General features: G+C 51.1%; 1 protein-coding gene across 3 annotated transcripts in view; it reads right to left on the reverse strand.

Moving 5' to 3' along the window:
• Lhx2 (LIM homeobox 2) overlaps nt 1–11288 on the reverse strand; it is a 21368-nt gene extending 10080 nt beyond the window's left edge. Inside the window, exons 1-4 of one of the 3 annotated variants that reach the window (XM_004641589.1) lie at nt 10439–11288; nt 8804–9006; nt 7513–7916; nt 2008–2213 (exon numbers count right to left, since the gene is read on the reverse strand). In XM_004641589.1, coding sequence (XP_004641646.1) covers nt 2008–2213; nt 7513–7916; nt 8804–9006; nt 10439–10558 — 933 coding nt within the window. In that variant the 5' untranslated portion in view covers nt 10559–11288. Of the gene's footprint in view, nt 1–2007; nt 2214–7508; nt 7941–8803; nt 9007–10438 lie in introns of all 3 variants that reach the window. The other 2 variants (XM_004641591.1, XM_004641590.2) reach the window with 2 other exon arrangements.
• Nucleotides 11289–22422: the final 11134 nt, after the last annotated feature.

A 22422-nucleotide genomic window follows, 5' to 3' on the forward strand; every position in this document is an offset into this window, starting at 1 on the left:
GGTCTTTCTATATCAAATAGGTGGCTTTTTTAGTTCATTCATCTTTGTGTCCCAGAGCCTGGTAGAGGACAATGACAGAACAATGCTGGGAACCTGATTTGCTCCTGAGCCAGGAAACCAAGCTTCCTGTGCCATCCTCCCCAATATTGAGCCTCAACTGTGGTTACTGACTTTTTTGTCTAATCTGGACAGGTGTCCTTTTAACAGATGAGAATGTTACGGCTCAGAGAGGGTAAGTAATTGTCCAAGACACACAGCCACTGTCCTGAGCTCAAATCTTCCTGAACTGAGCTCTGCTTGCCTCCCAGTCCTGGCTTGAGCTCCTGGTGAAGACTCAGAAGCAGAAGCGATGCCCTCTGCGGCCGCTATGCAGCCACTGGGCATTGGGGACGAAACACTGTAAACAGAGAAAAACGCGACAGCCCTGAATCTTCAATCCAAATTCATCCAGGTTTGAAGGGCAGGGATGTCAAGATGGTTCTTGACCTAACCCAGAGAAGGGAAAATTCAAAATAAATACCAAAAGGAGACCCAAGACCCCGTCACCCTCAGTAGGACCAGAGGCCTGGGCTAGGTGGCCGCGAGGGGCGGGCCCAGAGAGGCGCACCGGCGACCCATTGGTTGGCCCTCTTCTCATCACATCACTGTGTCCCGGCCTGGGAGCCTCAGGTACCCTGCGGTGTGCTGCGCCCAGCCCCAGGGATCCATGGTCCACCACTGTCACAGTCTCAACCAGTACAAGCCATCGCCCCAGCCGTCTTTTGTTTTGCTTTGTTTTTTGTTTTGTTTTCTAACACTCTCAGGAAAGTTAGGATAGCTGTACAGCCCTCCTGAGTTGTCATGCCCCCCCTTAATGTCACCTCCCAAACCTTCAATCCAGGATACCCAGGCCAAAGGGGGGCAGACTGGCCCGGGCGCCTCCTGCTGTGAGGCCGCGGTCAGCTCCCTTTATCTCGGGTGGTTCGTTGCTATCACAGTAAAACAAACTGGTCAACTTGCTACAGAGGAGAAAGTGTTCTGCCTTGTTCCGTGGGAAAACTGAGGCCTAGCAACAACAAAATGGTTCATGAGTTAATTAATACCAGCTAATTAATCAACTGAACACACCCCCCTGAGTAGAACAGTGTCTGTATTAAGGCAGACACCTATATCATAAGTGGTTCCTCCTGGAACCCTGTGGCATTTCCTGTGTCCATTTCATACAAGGGGAAACAGGCTCAGAACAGTTCAGTTCAGTGACTTGCCTAAGACCACAAAATGAATAAAAGGAGGAATAGAAGATTTGAGAATTATTTGCCAAAGACTATCACAAGTTTGGGTCATGCAGGAGCTCAAGACAGGACGACTCTTAGACCAAAGTTCTCAATATCTTTGGGGTCATGGAGTTCTGGTGAAAGTTCTGGGCCCTCACACAAAGCGCAATTCTGCTCAGCCTCTCAGCACCCAGCCAATTCTTACCATACCCTAAGGACAGACCCCACCAGGCAAGCCACCCCCAAACTCCCAGGAGCTCTGCATGCCTGGCACATCCCCATAAAATCTTGCTTCCTTGAAAACCTGGGAGACAGCAAGTAGGGATGGGAGACATATTTAGGGAGACTGGGAGTGCGGGTACTAGAAGCAAAAACCAGCAACAGTCACCAGGACGGACGGACTACAGAAGGGGCAGAGAAGGCAGAGCTCTGGATTTGCCATAAATGCTCGAACCTTTTATGTTGTGAACATATCTAAGTGCCACTTGAATAGTAAATATTAAGATTTGTTTCCAAGAAAGAAAAGAGACCAAGTACAGAGACCGATTGGACTGAGGGCCATACACAAAGGGAAAACTGAGAGGCAAAATTCAGAGAATTTTTTTTTTAAGGTAGAAATTCAGAGACAGACTGAAGAACAGGAGGAAGAGAGAAGGCAGACATAAGCAGAAGGGTCTTCAACGCACTTCCAGCCACTGTGAGGCTCTCCCCCAGCCCTGTCAGCAGCAGACGACCTCGCCCTACCCCCACTAACCTGGAGGACCCGCTTGGTGAGGCCCGTCTTTTGTGCGAGCTGTTTCAAGTCCTTGGCGTCGGGGTTGTGGTTAATGGCAAAGTAAGACTTCATGGTCCGAAGCTGGTGGTGCTTGAAGGAGGTGCGCATGCGCTTCGTCTTCTGGCTGCTCGGGTAGGGCTGGTCGCGGTCCAGGTGCTCCGCGTCGTTCTCATTGCAGCTCAGAGCTGGGGAAGGGGCACAGAGGTGGCAGGTGAATTTTCTCACCCTACCCTCCCGCCCAAGCCAAGTCTACAGTCCCCCCCAGCTGCTGCCAAACATTTCTGGGTGCCACCAGGGATGTTATCCTCTTTTGACAAAAGTAGAAAAGAAGCTGCTGAGAGTGGAGCGTGGCCTACCCGAGATCACTGAGCAAGGAAGTGCAGAATTTGATCCCTGCTCTGGGAGAATCCAAAACCATTAGCAGCAGCAGCAGCAGCAGCAGCAGCAGCAGCAATAATAGCTACAACTTGCTGATGGCTTACTGCACTACAGATGATGTGCTAAGAGCTTTCCAGGTGCATTTCCACCTGATCCTTAAACATTCCTAGGAGCCAAGTGTTGCTTTCCCTTTTTACAGATGCTGAAACTGAGGCTCAGAAAGAGAAGTTACTTGACTGTGTCCAGCATCTCTGGGCTACTTTCTTCTGGTTTCACCAGCACTCTCCCGGGAAAACCCAGCTGCTTCTGTCTTTCCCTTCAGAGCTGGGCAGAAGCTGCTGACTGACAGACTCATTTTCATTTTGCTTTCACCAGTTCCACATCCCAAAGTACTGTGAGAGCCCCTGGGCCTCAGCCACTCGGCCTGAGGTTGGAAAATGCGTTTTGTACTTTAATCCTCACCACTGTCCCATGTAGGGGCTGTTTCCTGGTTTTATAAACGGAGCAAATAAGGCTCAGGGAAGTTAAGTGATCCGTGTCGGGCTCACAGGGAGTGGCTGAGCTCTTATTGGAAAGGCAAAGAAGTTGGAAGAAGAGATTAACGTGTATTAGATACCTACCTTATGCCTTGGCTTCACGTATGTCACAGTCCCATCACTACCATTCCCATTTTAGACAGGAAGAAAGGAATGTAAGGGAAACACAGCCACTTGCCATGGCCACACCACTGGGAATGACTGAGCAACGCTTGACTTCTCCGTTTCCTTCTACTGTACCACAAAGGGAGGCATGATGAAGTAGGGCTCTGTAGGGAGCCTATCCCATCCCAAAGTGGCCTGGGGGCACTGGCTGGGGTGGGAGGATAGTCTGGGTAGAAACCTTAAACCTTGGAAAGTTGCTCCAGTAAACTGGCAGCTGATGTGAGGGGCATGTGGGGTTCCTTGCAAGATTCCCTTCTCCAGAGCTACCCCACTCTTTTGATCTTGCTTCACGTAGAGTCTCACAGGAAGTTCAAACTCAATCCCCTTAAAGTGGTGGCCTGGGAAGATATCTTGTGCCCTATCACATGCTCAAAATAGAAGCGCCAGGTTCAGCAAATAGAAGTACAAGTCGCCTAATTAAATCTGGATTTCAGATAACTTTTTTACTGGTAAGTATATCCTCAATATTGCACAGGAGAGTTATGTTAAAACTCTATTTACTGTTTACCTAAGTTCGAATACTGCACAGGACAAATCTGTGCTAAGAATTTAGTTATTGTTTATCTAGCATTCAAATATGAGCTGGGATAGATTTACATACCAAAAAGTTTTTGTATGTAATCAGAAATCCAGATATTGTATAGAATATACACATATGAAAAACTTATTTATTGTTTACCCAAAATTTGAATTCAACCGGCCAGCCAGCAGCATCTGGCAACACTACCAGGGAAGCATTCTTGCTGTCCCAGCTACGACCTCCACCCCCTTACAGATGGAATCTGCAAGATACAGGTCGTGCCCTAACCTTGGCTACACTTTCTCAGAGTCCCTTGTCACACAGACCCAGGCACCCAGGTCCTGCAGTCCAATTGGCCACCCTGTGTTCCCACCAGGAGCACCTGGAGTGAAGAATTTAAAGGGGTTCAAAACATGTAGAACAGAATTTCTTTCGGAGCTGTACTCAACTCACCCTCCTAACTGCCCCAGCCTCCAGCTCCTTGGGGGTGGGGCAGGTCTCCCCATGGGGAATCTCTGGACCCTTCCCCCACCCAGCCCCCACCTGGGCCTCTCCACTGTTAATGAGCTCCGTGGGGACCCTGGCGCCCCGTGGGCCCCAGGGATGTGCCCTGAGTGAGGCGAAGAGGGGGGAGATGGTGCAGGGGAGGGAGACAGCAGAGAAAGGAGAGAAAGAGGCAGAAAGAGGATAGAGACAGAAATGAAGAGCGGGTAGGGAGAGAAGGTGGACAGGGGTAGGGGGAAAAAAAGAAGAAGAGAGACCGGGAAGCGATGCAGACGGGGAGAACTAGAGACAGCTACAAACACAGAAAGAAATAAGGAGAGACACAGCGAGAGCCAGAGGAGAAAGCGAGTCCAAGAAAAAGGGGGCTTTGTGGTTAGGGGTTCGGGTCAGAACTCAATTCTGGAGCTTTAAGAGACTGGGTGCCTGCAGTGGAAGACTTTCATAGCAAAGAGGGAAGAGGAGAAGAGAGACTGGAAGGAGAGGCCGAGGCAGGGGGCTGCGCGGACCAGAAGGGAGGCTGGCTGGGAAGGCAGCCTCATAGCCCCGACCCCTTCACACCCGCCCCCAAAGTCGAGATTCCCCTAGATCGGATCTGGGAAGGAGCGAGGGGCCGAGGGGAGGGGGAGGACCTAGGCGCGCGCTGTCTCTCCCTCTTTCTCTCTCTCTCTCCTTTTTTCTTTTCCTCTCAATTAGGCCGATTCAATGGAGCTAAAGAGCTCGTAAAATCATGAATAATTTACTCGTGATCTGTTATTAACCCATCGGGTTTCGAGCTCTTGTCGCTGGGACTGAACCTGTAATCAAATCTGACTTCGCCTCATTTTACTAAAGACGAGATTGTAGGTTCAATTGTCTAAATAATGGATTGGAATCAAATCAGTAATTACTCCGCCAGGCACACACACAAAAAGCTGGGGCTGGGGGAGGCTCTGGGCGTCCGGCCGGTCCGCGCAGGACTCCTGTGGCCGCGGCACGCAGAGCTTGTCGCAAAGTGCGCGGCCGGCCCCTCGGCTGCACGGCTGCCGCCGTTCCCAAGACCCCGAGCCAGAGGAGGGCACCCGGTGCGGGCTGAGGGGGAGGATTCAGGTTGGCCTCTCCGGCTGGGGCAGCGCATGGAGATCCATCGGCAGGGCCGCAAGGGAAGGGCTGCCACGCTCCCCGCCCCGGAAGGACTTTCCGACCCTGCTGTCCCTTGCTGTCCGTCCCAGCTGCCCCTCCCTAAGCCGAGGTCCTGAACCGGCCCCAGGCTCACCACCTGTGACGGGACTGTCCCTGTGAACCTCCGGCTTTGCAAAGGGACCCTGTGGCTAGGCCCCTGGATGTGTGACACACAAACAATCGTTGTCCCCGCGGCCAGAAGCATGCCCCGTACACGCACGCACACACTAGCCCGAGCTCGCACCCTCTGTGTGCCCCACTTTCCAATTCCAGCTGCCCCACGGCCCACTCTACAGCCATTTTTCTCCTGCTAGAATCGAGATGGCAGGAGGTGGGAGCCAGACGTGGGGAAGACTGGCTGGGCCCCTCAAGGACAAGGAGTCATCCTCTTTTTCCCAGTCTTGTCCCGGGAGCTGGGTGTAAGCAGCCGCACCGCCACCGGCAGCTCCCAGAACGCTATTCCTCCCAGTGCTGAGCCCAGGCCAAGGCCAGAGACCGGGGCACAGGGGTAGGAGAAACAGGGAGACAGACACTGAGGAGAGAACAAAAAGAAAAGAAAGAAACAAGAGCCGGGCCACAGAGAAAATGAGGTGGCTGAGTCCGGGGTCTGTGGGAGAGCCTTGCCGGCAGGAAACGCAACACCAGCCACCTCACCGCTGCCTCTAGGGGAAAGCAAAGGCTGGGCAGCAACGAAACAAAAATAAGCCTACACCTTCTACCCTCTTTTTTGCACAATTCTGAACCAGGTGGCAAACCAGGAAAACATTAAACCACTCCCCACCCACCAGGAGCCCTAAAGTGAAGCCTTGGAGACTGCTTCCTTACTGAAGCTGACCCCACTTCACAGTGATGGTTTCATTTAGGCGGACATAGCTGGGTCTGAATTTAGTCTTTAATGTTGGAATAATAGGAAAGAGGAACAGAAGTTCTACAGAACAGCATTTGTAGTAGAGCCTTCGACAAATTTTAAATCTGCTGAGCCAATCTGAACCAGCCACTTCAACATTTACCAAAACAGAACTGCATCCCTCCCCAGCTGACCCCAGGATCCTTTAACAATTTTGCTGATTGGAAAAGGACCCCACTCCACTTGTTCCCTGCTTCCCTCCCTCCCCTGCTCAGACTTTTTAAGTTCAAAATAACCTTGATCTCGCCTCTGTGGCCCCCCTTTACACAGTCTTGCGTTTGTTTTGGTTTTGGTTTGCTCCCTATTTGTTCATTACACAATTGTGCATTTGGAGAACAGAAAAATCTCCAAATCTCTGAATCCGATTCTATTACAAACGAAAGAAAGAAAATTATTGTAAATAAACTCTAGTTCAGAAGCACAGAAAGTTGTAAACCTTTCCTGGCCCTGCAGACTTCGGGCAGATGTTGACGTTCAATCTGCCGACTCTGAACCTCCGCAGCTGTCTAGAGCAGGGAAGGGCACTGAGGGGGCAGAGCTTCTCCCAGAAAGGTCTAGGGTTCAAAGATGCCGGAAATGCAAAACGAGGCGCCCCCCAACCCCATGCAAGGCCAGGCCTGCTCAGGACTCTTCCGCTGGCGCCAGCTTCATAAAGGTCGATGCCCTCAACCCCATCAGGGTCCGGGAACTTGGAGGAAGGAGCCCGGGAAAGCCTCTGAGACCTGGCCATGCAGGAGGATCAGCTGGGCATGGAGACCACCAGCCTTTGCTTAGTAAAGGTGCCAGAGCCGGAATTCCCCAATTCATCCACTCTTGAGACATTTTACATCACTAGGAGCCAAAAGCCCTGCTCTGAGCCCCAGGCCACCGCTGAGTCCTTTCCCTTGGGACCCTCACCAGGCTGCCTTCTTGTACTACTCCAGCTCCCTGTGCTTGCCATGCCAATCCAAGCCTGTGTGGCATCAGTGCTGCCTTGCTTTCTCTATCACTGTACTTTCTGACCAGCAAAAAAGGGGAAAAGGCTAAACCAAAAGGCCGCTTCTAAAACACAATTTCTCAGCGACGAGGTCTTGCATATGTGACAGGAAAAAAGTAATGCATCCTCTCCTGCAGCTCGGGCAGAGAGCTCATGGGCTAAAGCCACCCCCCCTCCCCCGCTAATTTCCCTTCTGCCAGGCTATCAGGTGCTTGGAGCCCGGGAAGCTGAGGGCCATAGCACCTCCCATAGGCCCAGCATACAGAGATTAACTCCAGCTTTGGGCTGTAGTGGCCCACAGTTTTCCCACAACCCGATGTTCCCTGCGCCTCACACTCACCAGCGTTGTAGGCTGCCAGATCCGCCCCCGGCCCGGGGCTCTTGCGCTTCCTTGGTCGCCCCTTTTGTACAGTGCCCACGCCATTGTAGTAGGGAAGCCCCAGCGGGTTGGCCCCCGCTGTGCCCAGCCCCGCACTCTTGGCTGCAGCAGCTGCAGCCGCTGCCGCCGCCACGTCGGCATGGTTGAAGTGCGCTGGGTACTCGCCCTGCAGAAGTGCCTCGAAGTGCAAGCGGCAATAGACCAGGCTGTCCTTCATGCCGAAGTGATCGCCAGTGGTCAGCATCTTGTTACATGTGGTGCACGTGAAGCAGTTGAGGTGATAAACCAAGTCCCGAGCACGCATCACCATCTCTGAGGCTGAGATACCCAGGTGGCAACGGGCACAGCGCTGAACAGAGAACCGCCTGTGGGGACCACAGAGGGAAGGACTGTGGGGACAAATGTTTGGGTACCCCCCCATACCCGTCCTCCAGATGCCCAGTGCTGTCCCTGTGGAGAAGCCCCTCCTCAAGATGGGCCACCTGGCTTTCATCTGAAAGATGAGGGGAACTGGGGCCTGATCCTACAATGAAATAGTTTGTTTTAACCATTTTTACACCCACAAGAGCTACTACTTTACCCAGAGCCTAAGCAAGCCCCATGGAAAACCTCCACTTGGAAAAAACTCCCCCACTTACCCGTTCCTCAACCTTTGCCCCTGCCCCCTAACTGCACCTAGGGATACTGTAGATCTTTGTGATTTGGAAAAACCAAACTGGGAAAGACAGAAAACTAGACAGAGATAGAGAGAGAATATAAACAGACCTTAACCCTAAACTAGAGAGGAGAAATGGAAATCCTAGAGCCTCTTAGTGATTCTGGCCCTTTAATTCAGGCCAACTTTCACTCCCATAGCTCCCCAAGACCCAAAGTACACTAGTTCTCTTTCCAACTTTGTCCCATACCACTCCAAACTGTCTTGCTTTAGGGGTCTCTATCTCTTTAGGGGTCTCTCCTCTCCGGTTAAGCCAAGAAACTTTGAGAGAGGAATGCAAGGACCCCCACCCAAACTTATTTGCCATCTTAGCTCAAAAGGCAAGGCAGCTACTGCTTTGCTCTCTACACTTCATGAACTTTACCAAGAGCTGCTTTAACCTTACCAACTTGCTGCCTTAAAAAGCTGTCACCCAGTACATTATGGCTTGGGAAAGGGGTGTCCTGAACAGGGTAGCTTCTGCCAGGAATGGAGGAAATAAAACAGGGCAAACTTGTGCTTCAGGTGGGTGAGGTTCTGAAGGCCAGAGGGTGCTACCTGTAGTAATCTTCCTTGCAGTAGATGCTGCCATCCTTGCTGAAACAGGTGAGCTCAGACTCCAGGTTGAGCTTGCACTCACAGCACTTCAGGCAGCGCATGTGCCACTGCTTGTCCACAGCCAGCAGGTAGTATCGGTCAGAGATCTTGCCCCCGCAGCCAGCGCACAGCGCAGCTCGGTCACTGCTAATGGACGGCATGGTCTGCGAAGGGAGGAAGGCAGGAGACCATCGTACCCGCATCAGCCTGCTGCTGTGTGGCCATCAAAAAAAGGGCACCCACAGCTCCCTCTGATCTCTGGATCTCTCGGTTAGCCCTGAAAGCCTAAGGAGCTTCCTGGGCAGCAGCGCTTCCTCCACCCCCAAAAGGTCCAGATATGGGCAACTAAGGGCCCAGGCCTGATGGCCCAGCTCTCACCAGCCATGGGCCCAAGCCCCAGGGTCCGGGTCTAGGTAGCTTTTTGGTCTTGCCCTCGCTTCCAGGCCCCCTCTCTTCCTCAGAAATGTTCCGTGTTTTTTAGGGGTTGGGGCAGCTGTGGCTATTGCAGACAAGAGCATTTCTTAAAATGTTTCTTAAAAGAGCCACCCAGCCGGACCTCAGAAAAAGGGTAAGGTAACCATTAAAAGTCACAAGGACTCCTCTTCCCAGAGGCTGAAGAGTTCCTGGTCCCAGCCGTGGCCCCAGCCCAGTGATCTCCAGATCCTTGAACCAAGGGTTTAGGCCAGGGTAGGACTGGGAAGGCAATTTCTGGCTTCTCTAACCACACTGACTTGAGCCTTCTTGGGTATTCCTCAAAGTCTCTTGGTGCAGGTTAGGCCGAACCCAAATTCCTCCCTAATGAAACGGAGGAGCTGAAAAGGCTTAACGGGAAAGAGGGGCTCCAAGGCTGGAAGATCACTAGGTTGCGGCTCTCTAGACGCTTTGCCTGTGCTCGCCACCACTTTGGCCTCTAAAGGTCACTTCTGGGCCTCTGGGAGGTCTGAGGCCAGGAGCTAGTTATTTGGGGCTGGACCGGCAGAGCCAGGTGTAAAGATCCGAATGGAGTCTCATTTCGCTAGAGCCAGGCCGAAGCCTGAACGAGGAGCCCTGGGCCGACCAAGTCCCGAGGCTAGAGGTGTAGGGACACGACTAATAAAAAGTGGTGGCCCAGAAGACTTCGCCCCAGAAACTGCTAGAGAGGAAGCCACGGCTGCCGGAAGACTGGGAACGACCCACGCCGGCTGGAGCCCTGGGGCTCCCAGTCGGTTCGCCCTTCTCGGGCGGGCAGGCGGCGGCAGAGGAGCAGGAACGAGAGTGAAGGAGAACCAGGACTGTGGACCCGTGCCCCGGGCGATGTGAGCGGCGAGCAGCCCTGGGAGCGGGTTGGATCGCACTTCCACCAGGAAGAAACGCTCTCCTCTACCCTCTGGGTCTGAGATTTCGGTTTCAACCTTGTTTCCCTTCTCCTCCTCCACCTCCCCAGCAGCCTGTTCCCCGAGCTTGGAGCGATGGGCCTGCTTCCTGTCGGAGGATCCCCAGCGCTCAATCCCGTGCTGCCCGAAGCACTCTCCCTAAACTTCGGGGAGCAGAGACACTGACCGGCCCGACCCGGCCCGGTCCCAGCTCTCAGCCCCGACTCCACCGCCGCGCGCCTACCGTCTCCGTGTCGCCGCGGTCGATGGCGGAGCTGATGGCGGGAGCCTCGCTCTTGGCCCTGCGGTCCATCTCGTCGATGACCCCGTGCACCTCGGGGCCCGACAAACTGTGGAACAGCATCGCGGCGGGACCGGCGGGGCCGGGGGCGCGGCTCCTCAGAGGAAGGGCTTGCCCCCTGCCTCAGCTGCCTGGCGCTCCCGGCGCTAACGGGCCCAGTGCATTGCCACCGCGGCCCCGGCCCCGCCCGAGCTCGGCTGCGCCCCCAGGCCGGGCTCCGGGCCCCGGGCGCCCGCGGCCGGGACGCCTCCCGCCGAGACGTGGGGGCAGCTACATCGCGGGGCGCCTGGGCAACGGCGCCAAAGCCAGGGTCACAAGGGCACGGGGCGGGGGGTGGCCAGGAGATGGGGGCAGAGGTCGGCGCCCGCCGCGGGCGCTTTCACGCCGCGGGCATCGCCCTCCCGGCTTTGTCGCCCAGGGTGCAAAGCAGGGGCGCAAACTCTGCCCTAGGCGAGGACAGCTGCGGTCAGGGTTCACCCAGGAACTGCTAGGTGCCCGTGGCGGCGCCGCTGTCTGGACCCTTCCTCTCCCTAGGGTGCGCCCCAGCCTTAGGCGACCCTCTTGGGTGCTGAGTCGGCGACGGGAGTAGGGGTTACTCCGAAGCCAGCGAGCCGAGCCGAGCCACCGGGAGAATTGAAGAGGAGGAGGAAGAGGAGGAGGAGGAGGCGAGGGAGGTGGTGGAGGAGGAGAAAAAGGAGGAGGAGCAGAGTAGGAGGAGGAGCCGGCGGCCGCGGGCCCAGCCGTGCGCGACGCTCTCCAAGAGCGCGCTGAGCCCAGCCCTGGCTCTGCAGTCCGCGCCAGCGCAAGCCTCCGCGCCTTTTCTACAGCCGCGCCTGACATCACGTCCTGCCGCCGTGCCATTGGCCGCCAGGCGCCTCGGGCCCTGGTAGCGCGTGCTCCGGGAAGGCGGGAGACCCGAGAGGGAGGGGAGAGGCAAGAGGAGAAGAGAGGAGATGGTGGGAGCTGGTGGGCGAGGCTGGAGGAGGAGGCGGGCGGGAGGAAGGCGGGAGAGCGCGGGGTTTGGAGTTTTTAAGCTACGAACAGTTTCCTGCAATTTCTGCGTTAAGGAAAATTAAACCCTAGCTGTCTCCTCATAGTCACCATCCTAGGATGGCACAGCCCCAGGGTGCTAGAGGAAGTCTCACTCCTGTCTCCCCATGGCCTCGGGCACTGTCTGGGCAGGCTGGAGAAGCCAGGCCTAGGGCAAAGGTGCTAGAGCCTCTGGCCGGCCGCTTCCCGCCGAGCTCGGCCTCAGTCCTGGGCTCCCAGCTGCAGGCTGCGGGTCGGCATAGCAGGCTTCCCCGGGACCCAGCTGAGCCCGAAAAGCAAGAACCAACGGGAGCTGTGACTCCCAGCCAGCATATTCTCGCTCCAAGCGACAGGGCCCAATTTAGCGCCAAGCAGGAAGTTCCTCTCTTTTCTCCATCTCACTCCGGCCTGGAAGAATGGGGCAAGCCTGGCATTGGGGGCTCAGAAGCAGAGTTCAAATCTTTAGCTCTGCTATTTACATGTACTGTAATCTTAGGCAAGTAAGCTAAACTTCCTTAGCCTGTTTCTGACTTTGTCAGTGGGAGGCAAGAAAGTCTCCATATCGATGGGATGAAGAAAGATCATGCATATAATATGTCTGAAATACAGTAGATACTCAGCAAATTCTTTAATCACCTACCTCTTTTCCTTTCCTATTAAAAAACTTTCTCACTCTGATACGCATTTGGTATCACATGTGTTCTTAAAGTTAGAGGCATATTCTCTGCTCACTGGGTATACCATGTCACCTACACTGACACAGGTGATAGATGGGTCCACCCAGCCACCTGGTTGTACCATTAAGCCAAGGACCAGCAACCTTTTAGCCTGATGGGTAAATCCTAACTGCCAAACCCAGCCTCCAGACTTCAAGCTTAACCTGGAGTCTCTTGGGGAATCCAGGGCAATACCTAGGTGTCTGATAGGGTTGTGGTATAGGAAATAAAAAGTGGTTGTGGAGGAAAATGAAACAAGCAAGTAAGTTGTTCAGACCAATGTCCTGAGTCTTGTTTTGTAAACGGGTTTCTTTTGCTCCGTGAAGTGGGGAGAGAAGTGTTAGCCTGAAGTGACTTGCTTGCCTGGACAAAGTAGAAGGAAAGCTGGCATTATCTGACAGAGTTTAAAGTTGAGGCAGCTTTAAATCTTACTTCTCACATACCTGCATGAATTTCACATACAAACTATGCATGTGCTTGTAATGTCCAAGTACATATATTTGTCTTTAGGTTTTCAAGGGCACATGTTCATCAGTTTTGGCAAAAATACAGTCAGCACGAATTTGTATTTGTTGGGACAGCCATAGCCAGCACAAATGAAGACCTAGGGTGTACATATGTACACGAGGTACAAGTGTCTTACCTAGAAGATGAATTTAGAAAGCTACACACTAATCCCAAACTTGGGTGCTCATGCAGTCCTATTTAAATCCTTATGTGCATCCTCTGAGGCTATGCTTCTACATATTTACAAAAATTCTTAAAGTTACAAGTATGTGTGTACACACTGCACGTGCACAGATGCCCCAACTCGAAGGAAGGACCATGAATTCAAAGATGCGCCTGCGCGTGTGTTCACACAGACATGTGCCTCAGAGCCTGCACAGGGCCGGCTCCCAGGCACAGGGACGACTACAGGGGTACACAGGTTTTAGTGACGAATCTGGGGGCACTTTCTTTCAAAGAAATAGGGGCTGAAAATCTAATCTAGGAGTCACCAGGGTTCATCTGGAGGTCGCCCAAGGGGTAGGAAAAATTTTGCAACAACACCGGGGTGTTTGTTCTTGGTGTTGGCTGGATACAATGTGTGTCTGAAAGCTCTAGGGGTTTTGGTGCGAGTTGAAGTGGGGTACTCTGTAACTCTTGCTGAGGGCTTCTCAAGAACCCTGGAAACACACCCAGTGACTCTTTACTGCCCCTATGCATACTGGCATACGCTTCCTCAAGCTCCAGCACCCTCTTGCATGGCTGGACTGACCCCAAATTCCCAGGCAGTCTGGATTCCCGCCGGGTGCGCTTCTCTCTTTATCGCTCGGAGTCAGGCTGGGACGCGCTCGGAGCTGGACCAGGGTCCAGCACATCTCCTTCCGCAGGGCCGGATCCGGGCACCCCACCCTGGGGTTAAGAGGCCGGTAACCGCTAATCTCCCCCAGCGGCGGGGAGATGTCGCGCAACCGCGGAGCCCTGTCCGGGGAGACTAAACAAGGAGAGGAACAGGCTGTAAACACATCTCCTGACACGTGAGTGACATTTACACGGCGCGGCGCGAGAAGCCCCAGCGGAGGGAGAGGTAGGGGGTGGGAAGGATCCGGAGCCGACAGGTAAACAAAACCTTCGTAGGCGCCCCTCCCCCTGATCGGAAAAGAATCCCCAAGTCCCCAGAACCTGCCTTTTGTAGGAGGTGACAGGTGAACGGAATTCAGGTCTGGCCACTGTAGCCGCTGCCTACCTCCCCACCATCTGCTTCCTAGCAGACAAGCAGACCCGGCGCATAATGAGGTAGCAGCCTCCAGCCGGCCACCGTGACTAACTCGGAACAAAAGCGCTCCCTCCACGCCTCCTCCCAACAAAGGGGCCACCAGCCCTAGCGCTCCCCGAAGGCTGCGGGGCTCCCGGCTGCCGGCTGCGGAGCTGCCGCGCGCAAACTTCCCGGGGCTCCCCGGGCTGCCGGCGCCACCGAGCCGGGGCCGCGGAGGGAGGAAGCGCGCGCTGCCCTCCCGGAGAAAGTGAGGCCGGGCCGGGCGGGGGGCGAAGGGGAGGGCGCGGGCGAGCCGCGGAAGGAGGGTGATTGATCAGTGCCGTTCCCGGCGCTCCGTCCCGTTATTAGAGGCGTCCAAAGCAGGGCCACGCAATAACCTCGGAATCGCCAACTAATTGACGCTGCAGGCAACTACTTCATTGTGCGCGCTGGTTTTATGTCTTCATAGCCGGTGATTGACAAGGTGTAATTAGTCATCTCACTCGGTGATAAACATGGGCACCCTCCTCCCGCGGCATCAGGCCGTGTGTACCAGCAGAGGAAGCGATAGTTGACGCTGATATACCATTAAATCAAAATGAAGACGTTCAGAAGTGTGTGTTTGCTGTGACGCTCTGATGGTTTATTTCTCAAATACGGCACCAACAGATTTACTTGATTTGCAAGTTAACTACAACATTAACTGGTTTTATTTATTTTGCCTCTTCCTTCCTCTTCCTAGGCAGGGATGTTGCTCTTGGAGAATGTGAAGACAGTTTGCTTCTTGACAAGCGAGCGAGCGGGCGCCCAGATTTCTGCAGCCTTCCCGAGTCTCCCCCAAGGGAAAAGCGGGCAGAGAAAACGCCGGCTTTGGGAGCCATCGGGGAAGGGTTCTGCTCAGGGGAGCCGCCCTCTTTGGCCCCAGTCTCCTGCCTGGGGCCCCCATTTGGGTACTGCCAGTGGCTGACCACAGACTCTGAGGGGGGTGCTAGGGTTTGGGGTGGAGAAACCTCTTGAAATAGTAACTGTAAAGAAGAAAGAAGCAAAACGAACGTTTCTCCTCTGGCTTGGAGTAGAAAGGACCGTTCCTAAAGCTTCTGGCTCCAGCCACAAGGCCAGTTGCCTGCCTCTATTCCCTGAGTGTAGTGTAACGTCTCCTCTGCTTGAAGAGTGCTTGCATCAGTCAGCAAATTACACTCCTTGCTTACCAAAGTGTGTCTTGCTCAGGGAAATGTGTGTGTGTGTGTGTGTGTGTGTGTGTGTGTGTGTGTGTACCAGCTTCCCCCTCCACACTGTTAGAGGTATGGGGTATTCATTCCAGAATCCCAGAGGCTTAAATTTGAAAAAGAGACGGGGCACACCTGGACTGTTTTGACCCTAATTCTGATTAGAGAACAGCAGTGACTGAACAAAGCCACAAATATCTGAAGGTCCATTTCCAGGGAACAGTATGTGCCCTCAGGAGGCCCCCAGTGGGCTATGCTTCCTGTACTTGCCTCATCTCTCTAACCTCTGTGTCCTGTTTGCATAGCAGAGGAATGGTGATTTCGTGTCCCTGTATAGGAATGTGGTGTTTAGGGTACCACCAAGAAAAGATAGGGGTGAGGGTAGGCCAGAGAGATGGCAGAAAAAAAAAAAACCCATATCTTCAACAAGGATCCCCCCTTTCCCACGCTTCTGGGCCCTGTTCAGCAAAAGGATTATTTTATACTGTTGGGAGTGACAGTCAGTGGCAAGTCTGCCCAACCATGAAGATCTTTCTTTATGGAATCAGCTCATCGCCTTGGTCGCACCATAAGGAAATCTGCTGATCACCACTATCGACAATAAAAACCAGTGGGGCCTAAGTCATTTCCAAGAGGAGCCCCTCGACTCTGACCCTAGAATAGAGACATGGCTTAGCCCACTGCAGGCAGAGAGGAGCCAAATTCCTCCTCCTCTTCTCCCTGCAGCGATCTGAACAATTCTGAAATCACCTCCCTGGGCGTCAGCTGAGCAGGTTGGGGAACTAACCAGGGCTCTCTCTCTAGGGCCCTGTTAAATGCACTGAACTTAAAATGAAACACGAAGTGTGAATTTCAGGTTTGAACATGATGCATCAGGAAACGCAGAGGTTGGCAGCCCTTTTCCTCCCTCCTGCCTTTCGGTAGCAGGTATTAATATTGTATTAAATGTTATGAGGCAGTAAGGGCTGCAGAGAGAATGTGCTCAGATGCAATTTTGTCAAGGTTTTTATCTGTGATTATGATTCCAGATGTAGAAGCTCCCGGAGGAGGGAAATGAGGGGCTGGTGGCATGTGACATGTGTTTTAAGGTGTTTGGCAGTGTTTCTCAAAGTGGTGACAAAATGTTCAATTTTATTACAGGGAATTGGTAAAAGAAATGTGAATACTGGGCCAGAGATTATTCATCTCAGCAAAAGAATTTACCATTATTGATTAGAGTGTGGAAAGTTTGTATCTGGGCCCTACTCAAATCACATTGTCAACAATATAAATCTGTCAGAACAGATTACTTTTAAAGAACACTTGTAACGAAATATGCAATAGCTAATTGCACCCCCATAGCTAACTTCTACAAAGATATATATTGCCCTGAAAGCAAAAAAAAAAAAAAAAAAAGTACTGTAAATATTGCAAGAGGCCATCCCCCACCCCCCGCTGATGTAACTATAGTTGTATTTTCTACCTTGAGATTTAAAATAATCTTGTGGAGAATTATAGTCCTGAAAGAGCCATTTTGGTAGCCCTTGTTCTGCAAGCCTTTCTGGTTGAAGCACACATACAAACACAGAGAAAGCAGTAAATTTCACCACACAAGAAACTGTGTTTGCTTAAAAGAGAATCAGGAAGATTTTGTAGGGAAAAGTGGGGATGAGGAGAAAGCAGATGAACACTGAGTAGCTGGCAATTCTTATACTTTGCATTTGATATGGGAAAATTTGGCTACCACAGTCTTTCGTCATGCAAAGGCATCTCTCCCATCCCTCTCGGACTGCAGGACACCCCCAAACTCCACTTAGAAGCACAAGTTTACTCATAAACCTTTTATGAGTGTCCCATTCACTAGCACTGATGGACTGTGGTGTGCAGCCAATACTCACTACGCTGGAGAGGGTCTGGTAAGCATTTCAGAACAAAAGGGGGGTTTTGCCTAAAGATGCTGGCCTAAAGATGTTCCTCCTCGGGTCTCCAAACCAAGCACAAGAGTCTGTACCCACTTGCTGGAGTCACTGAACATAAGAGATCCTCCTAAATCTAGCACATCCATTCCCTACCCTTGATCCAAGCTAAAAGATGCTGGTTTTAACTTTCCAGCTATTTACAGTTTTACTACCGCAAGGCATAATAGGCTTTTAGAACTAACTGCACATTCTCCTTGGACGTAAGGAGGTTCCTGACCCAGACCTCCCCAACCCTAGCCCAACGTTCCACTGGTCCTACTGGCAAATCTCTACTGCTGTTTGGAAAGTTGGCATTGTCTCTTTAGGTGAGGTATGAATCATTTCCTACATATGCTTCAGCTGAATCCCAGCCCCTTGGCACCCCTCCCTCCCCCAACATTTTTATTCTCCCATTAATTAAAACAACTAATGTCCCATCGATTACCTTTGCATGAATGAAAATCTTTATGAGCCCTTGCAGGTATATGGGAAATTGTTTGCTTAAGTATTCACACTTTGATTTCCTATAGACTCATTTTCTCAAGCATACAGAAATTCAAACAAAAACAAAAGCGAAGTCTCTTGACATCTTGCAATAAAACACGAGGACTAGTTGTAATGAGCTTGAACCGGTCTCTTGGAGGAAATGTTCAGGTGGCCCTGTGCTGGAGCTGAATTTGACTATCTGGTAAAGGATGCCAGACGGTTAAGGTAAACATTGATAGGTCAGCAGAGGCAGGTTTTGCATCTGTGCTCGCCTTGACAGCAGCTCATCCAAATTTACTTTTAAGCTACCGTGTCAGTCCTCAAAAGTAAAAAAGGCAGTGGACAATCAGCTCTATTTGGAATTTCCTAGCTAGTTGGCCATTTCAGCTTGCGTCTCCATTTCTGGGGGCTGCCATAATTAGAGCGATCTATTTTGCATTTACTTCTCTTTGCAAGGACTACATTATTCACTCTTTCCTGTGCTTATTAAACAGTGCCACCTGCACCAAATTCAACAAAGCTCTTCCATCAGCCAGGCCCAGCGAAGGATCCCAGACCATATATTATCATTAATTGAAGCTCAATTGAATAGTGGACGATAGAGGCATGAGTAAAAGCAGCACAGTTTCTAGGACCTGTTTATGAAAATGCTTTAAGCAAGAAAAAAATTCTATTCCTTAAATTGTCATCTGTTATAAACTCTGTTTAATTCTCTCTGTACAGTAATTCAAGCAGCAATTAGCAAGTCTTTTAATTAATGAAGTATTCCCTGTATGTCACCAAGGTGCCTCTAACACAAATGTCCTCCTTGATAGGTACTAGCAAATGCAGTCAATATTTTGTCATACAAAGCCTTCCAACCTGACCACCTCTCTAGCCCTAATGCTACAAAAAAAAAAAAAAAAAAAAAAAAAGATCTGAAGAGCCAAGATGAGGCTAGAAAGCAGAGGACAATTTTCAGGAAACCAGCATGGATAGCATGTAATCATCCTGAGAAGGAGACAGAGGGAGAGAACCAGAGGCGGGCATGGAAGAGGTAGAATATGCATGTACAGAGACATCAGGGGTTAAAGAAAGGCACAGAAAGTTTCAGGCAAAGAGGAGACTATCTCTGAGATTCAGCTATGTTATCATAAACTCTACACCCAAATGCTGATGATTTACACATCTTTCAGAGCCTCAAACCACACTGTGGCTTGTTCTTTTAAAAGCTTCTTGCTTTGTTCAAAATATCGCTTATCTTTGGCATTGTCAACAGCTCTGCATCTGGGAGAGATTAATTAAGCGATAAGTCAGACACAATAAGGTGAAAGGGCACGTCCGCCCAATCAGGGATGATTCATCCGTTTCTGGGTGGATCAACTTTTTTGAAGGATGCCAATTTTGGTTCCATTTCTAGGGAGATTTATCAATAGGGATGCCCAAACGCTCCCTCTGGTGAGAGGCACTTAGCTGAAAAAGATGGTTCTGTAGATAGAAAAATCCAAAAACCTACATTCTGCCTTGATTAAGATGTGAAAAGAAATCATAACTATCATCCTTCTGTGTGCTTAAGTTTTATCAATCTGGGTAAAGGCTGATCTTGATGTGATTTTTTTTTTTTTTTTTTTTTTTACAGAATAGCTAATTGGGTGGTTACAAATAAGACTGCTATGCAACACAATAAAAAATTAGAAGTTGGCTTTTGTTGCCTCCCCCTCCCAAGTGTTTCTCATGGTCCCTTCCTCTCAAGTCCACTTTTAATTTGTAGGAGGCTGCAAGAGGGAAAGAGATAGGAAAGGGATAGGGGAGGAAGAAAGAGAATGAAAGAGAAAAAGGTTTTCTAGGTGTCATCGACTAAATATTTCCAGACCAATTAGAGGTTATCTTTAAATCTCCATCCTCCACTCCCTCCACACCTTTCTAAATAGATCTTTAGATTAGTGAGAAATTAGTTAATTGGGGAAAGCCATGTGGCTGTGATACTCAGTTCCTAACCAGAAGGGTTTTAAGGACCTTAGATCTAACTCCCAGAAATGGCTCCCTCCTATCTCTTCTGTAGTGCAGCAGTCTGGGTCAAAATTGTGGTTGCATAATTGTGTGTGTGTGTGTGTGTGTGTGTGTGTGTGTGTGTGTGTGTGAAAGGCAGGCAGAAAGAAATAGTAAAAGTAAACTCTTGACATATGAATAAGACTAGGTCCAGGTGAAGTGATTATTCTGAGTGGACCCCAAACAAAACATTCAAGATATTTTTATTTTGTATTTGATGCTTAATAAAGTTTACATTTTCCAAGGTATTTTGAGGGGAGTTGGGTAGGGAGGTGGGGGGGTTAAAAAATGGTTGGGGTGTTTTGTAATTGGCCAGCCATTTCCCCTTCTCCAAAGAAATACTACTAGTTTTTTAGCTATCAAATTCTTTAAATCATCTGGGATCTATCTATATTTTAAAAACTGAGCAGAAATACTTAACAGCCTGATCAATAGCCATTGACCGTCCGTGCACCTCGCACCCTAACATGCACAGCTTGATCATGTATATTTGATCATTGAAAAATTCAAAGCATCTTGCAGCAATACATCAAGCTTCCCATAAAACAGTCTGTCTCTTTCTGTGGTCTTATAAAAAAAAAAAAAAAGACTGAGTTTCTCTCCTGCATTCATCTATCCATCCATTTATCTACACACACACACACACACACACACACACACCCCACATCCCCCTTCCTGGAGAATTTATTGCTCATATATTTGATGAAGAACAAGGTAATTAACTGCGAGGCCGTACATCTGGGTGGCACTTCATATCCATTGCAATAATAAAACACTTTTTTCACATTTTAGCAGAAGAAAGGCTAGTCTTGCCCTCAGATTCAGAGGACCCCAGAGTCTCTGTCTGCAAAGGCTCCTTGTTATAAATCCTGCCTCCTTCTTAAGTGATGGCATGCACAATTGCACCAAGGGGCACCAAGTTTATCTGTGTAAAAGCATCATCGGAAAAGCTTGTCCCTTTTCAGAGCCTTAGCATCAGCCTGTGAGCAGGCGGGTGGTGAGCAGGACACAGCTGGCTCTTCTATCCCTAGTCTGCTTGCCAGCAAATAGGGGCAAGAATCCAAAGGGCTTGTCCTGTGAAGGGCCACAGGTGGAGGTGTATTTTGGGATCCTAAGCTGATGTCTTGAATATATGGCACTAAGATGTAATATCCCCAAAAGGAACCAGTCCTGTAGATTTTTCTGATATTCTGTGGTCCAAAAGCTGACTCCAAGTTTGTTCTTAAGGTGGCCCAGATCTATCCAAACCGGTCCAAGGGGCTGGCCAGAAGAATATAACTGGGAAACCTGGTCCAAGCTCCCAGGCTAAATCCCTATAACCCCAACCCCAGAGACCACCCCCACCCCCACCAGGAAAACAAATTACCTGCAGAACCGCCCATCTCGGGTGTCCCCTGTTCTGTATTCCAAACTGTGCCCAGCACAAATTATTCGGGGCTCTTCCTTCTAAAAGCAGCAGCATCTGGGCTGAGGCTCCCTCCTTTAAAGGGGGGGACTTCATATGATAATACGTGTAATATGATATGGAATGACAGAATGCATGACAGTTGCCCATAATACGGAGAAGTCAGTCAAAGGACAGAGGGGACATTTGGATAATTACCATCCATTGGCTAGTCAATCACGCGAACAGAGAGAAACTGCACAAAACCCACAATGGAGTTGGGAAACAAAAGAGACCCGAGCCAGACTCAGGATTAACCGGTCTAAAGCGATCTAAATGCTTTTGTATCTGAAGAACTGAGGCTCCCGGGTTGCCACCCCCCCATCCCAGGGAACTAATTGCGGGGATCAGAGTTAAAGCTCTCTCCCTCCTTTCCCATTTCTCTTTGTAGACTGCTCACCACGCAGAAGGGGGAAAAATTATTTCGCTCTGTGTTCATTAAACTGTTTTAAAGTTAAGGGGCTGGGGGAGGGGCTAGATGTGGCCCCCTCGATCCAGAAAATGGGATTCTTGTCCCTTGGAATAGGCTGGGACAGTCTTGGTTGGCCTTAATTCTTTGTTTCAGGGTAAAGTCTTTCCTTCTTGCCCTTGGAAACATGCCCCACACACCTGGGTTGAGGCTGGACAGCTGCGCTCTTGTTGGAGGTAGAGATGGACTGCTGGTACCCTCCTTTAGGTGAGGAGTCCCTCATCCCCGCCCCGCATTAGCTCCTCCAGGCAAAAACCACCGACCCCCTCCCAGATGAAGACTCCAACTGAAACGGCACGCCTAGGATCCGTGGGCTAAAGGGGCAACTGAGAAGTGGGTCTAAGGCTTCGGCGTGGGAGAGTGAGTCAGAGGAAGGTGCTTGTAAATTGTGGGGAGAATTTCTTTCCATACCGGGAAGGGAGAAAAATCTTTTTAAATTGGAGGAGAGACAGGAGGTGCCTAACGGGGACAGGAATGCAAAAAGACTCCTTGCTTGGGCAAGAGAGGCAAAGAGATGACTCCTCAAAAGACACAGAGGAAAATGATGTCTTCAGAGAGGATGCAGAGGGAGGGGGTAGAGGATTCCTTACAAGATAAAAACAAACAAACAACAACACAAAAAAACAAGGACAGGAGAGCGCTGCACCCTAAAGCGACAACCCCACTCCCAAGACAGGGAGACCTGTAACTAGCACCCCATTCCCACCTCATCCTCACTACACAATTCCGACTAGCCCGCAGCCCTCCAAGCCCCGTCGCCCTCGCGGGGGTCCGGCTCAGTGGCAGCCGCAGTTCCCGGCGCGGTCCGCGGGCGCCCGCCGTCCCCTCCGCGCCCCCTGCGCAGCCTCCCGGCC

This window comes from Octodon degus, unplaced genomic scaffold, assembly GCF_000260255.1.
Source record: "Octodon degus isolate 3935 unplaced genomic scaffold, OctDeg1.0 scaffold00138, whole genome shotgun sequence".
Classification (NCBI taxonomy): Eukaryota; Metazoa; Chordata; class Mammalia; order Rodentia; family Octodontidae; genus Octodon; species Octodon degus.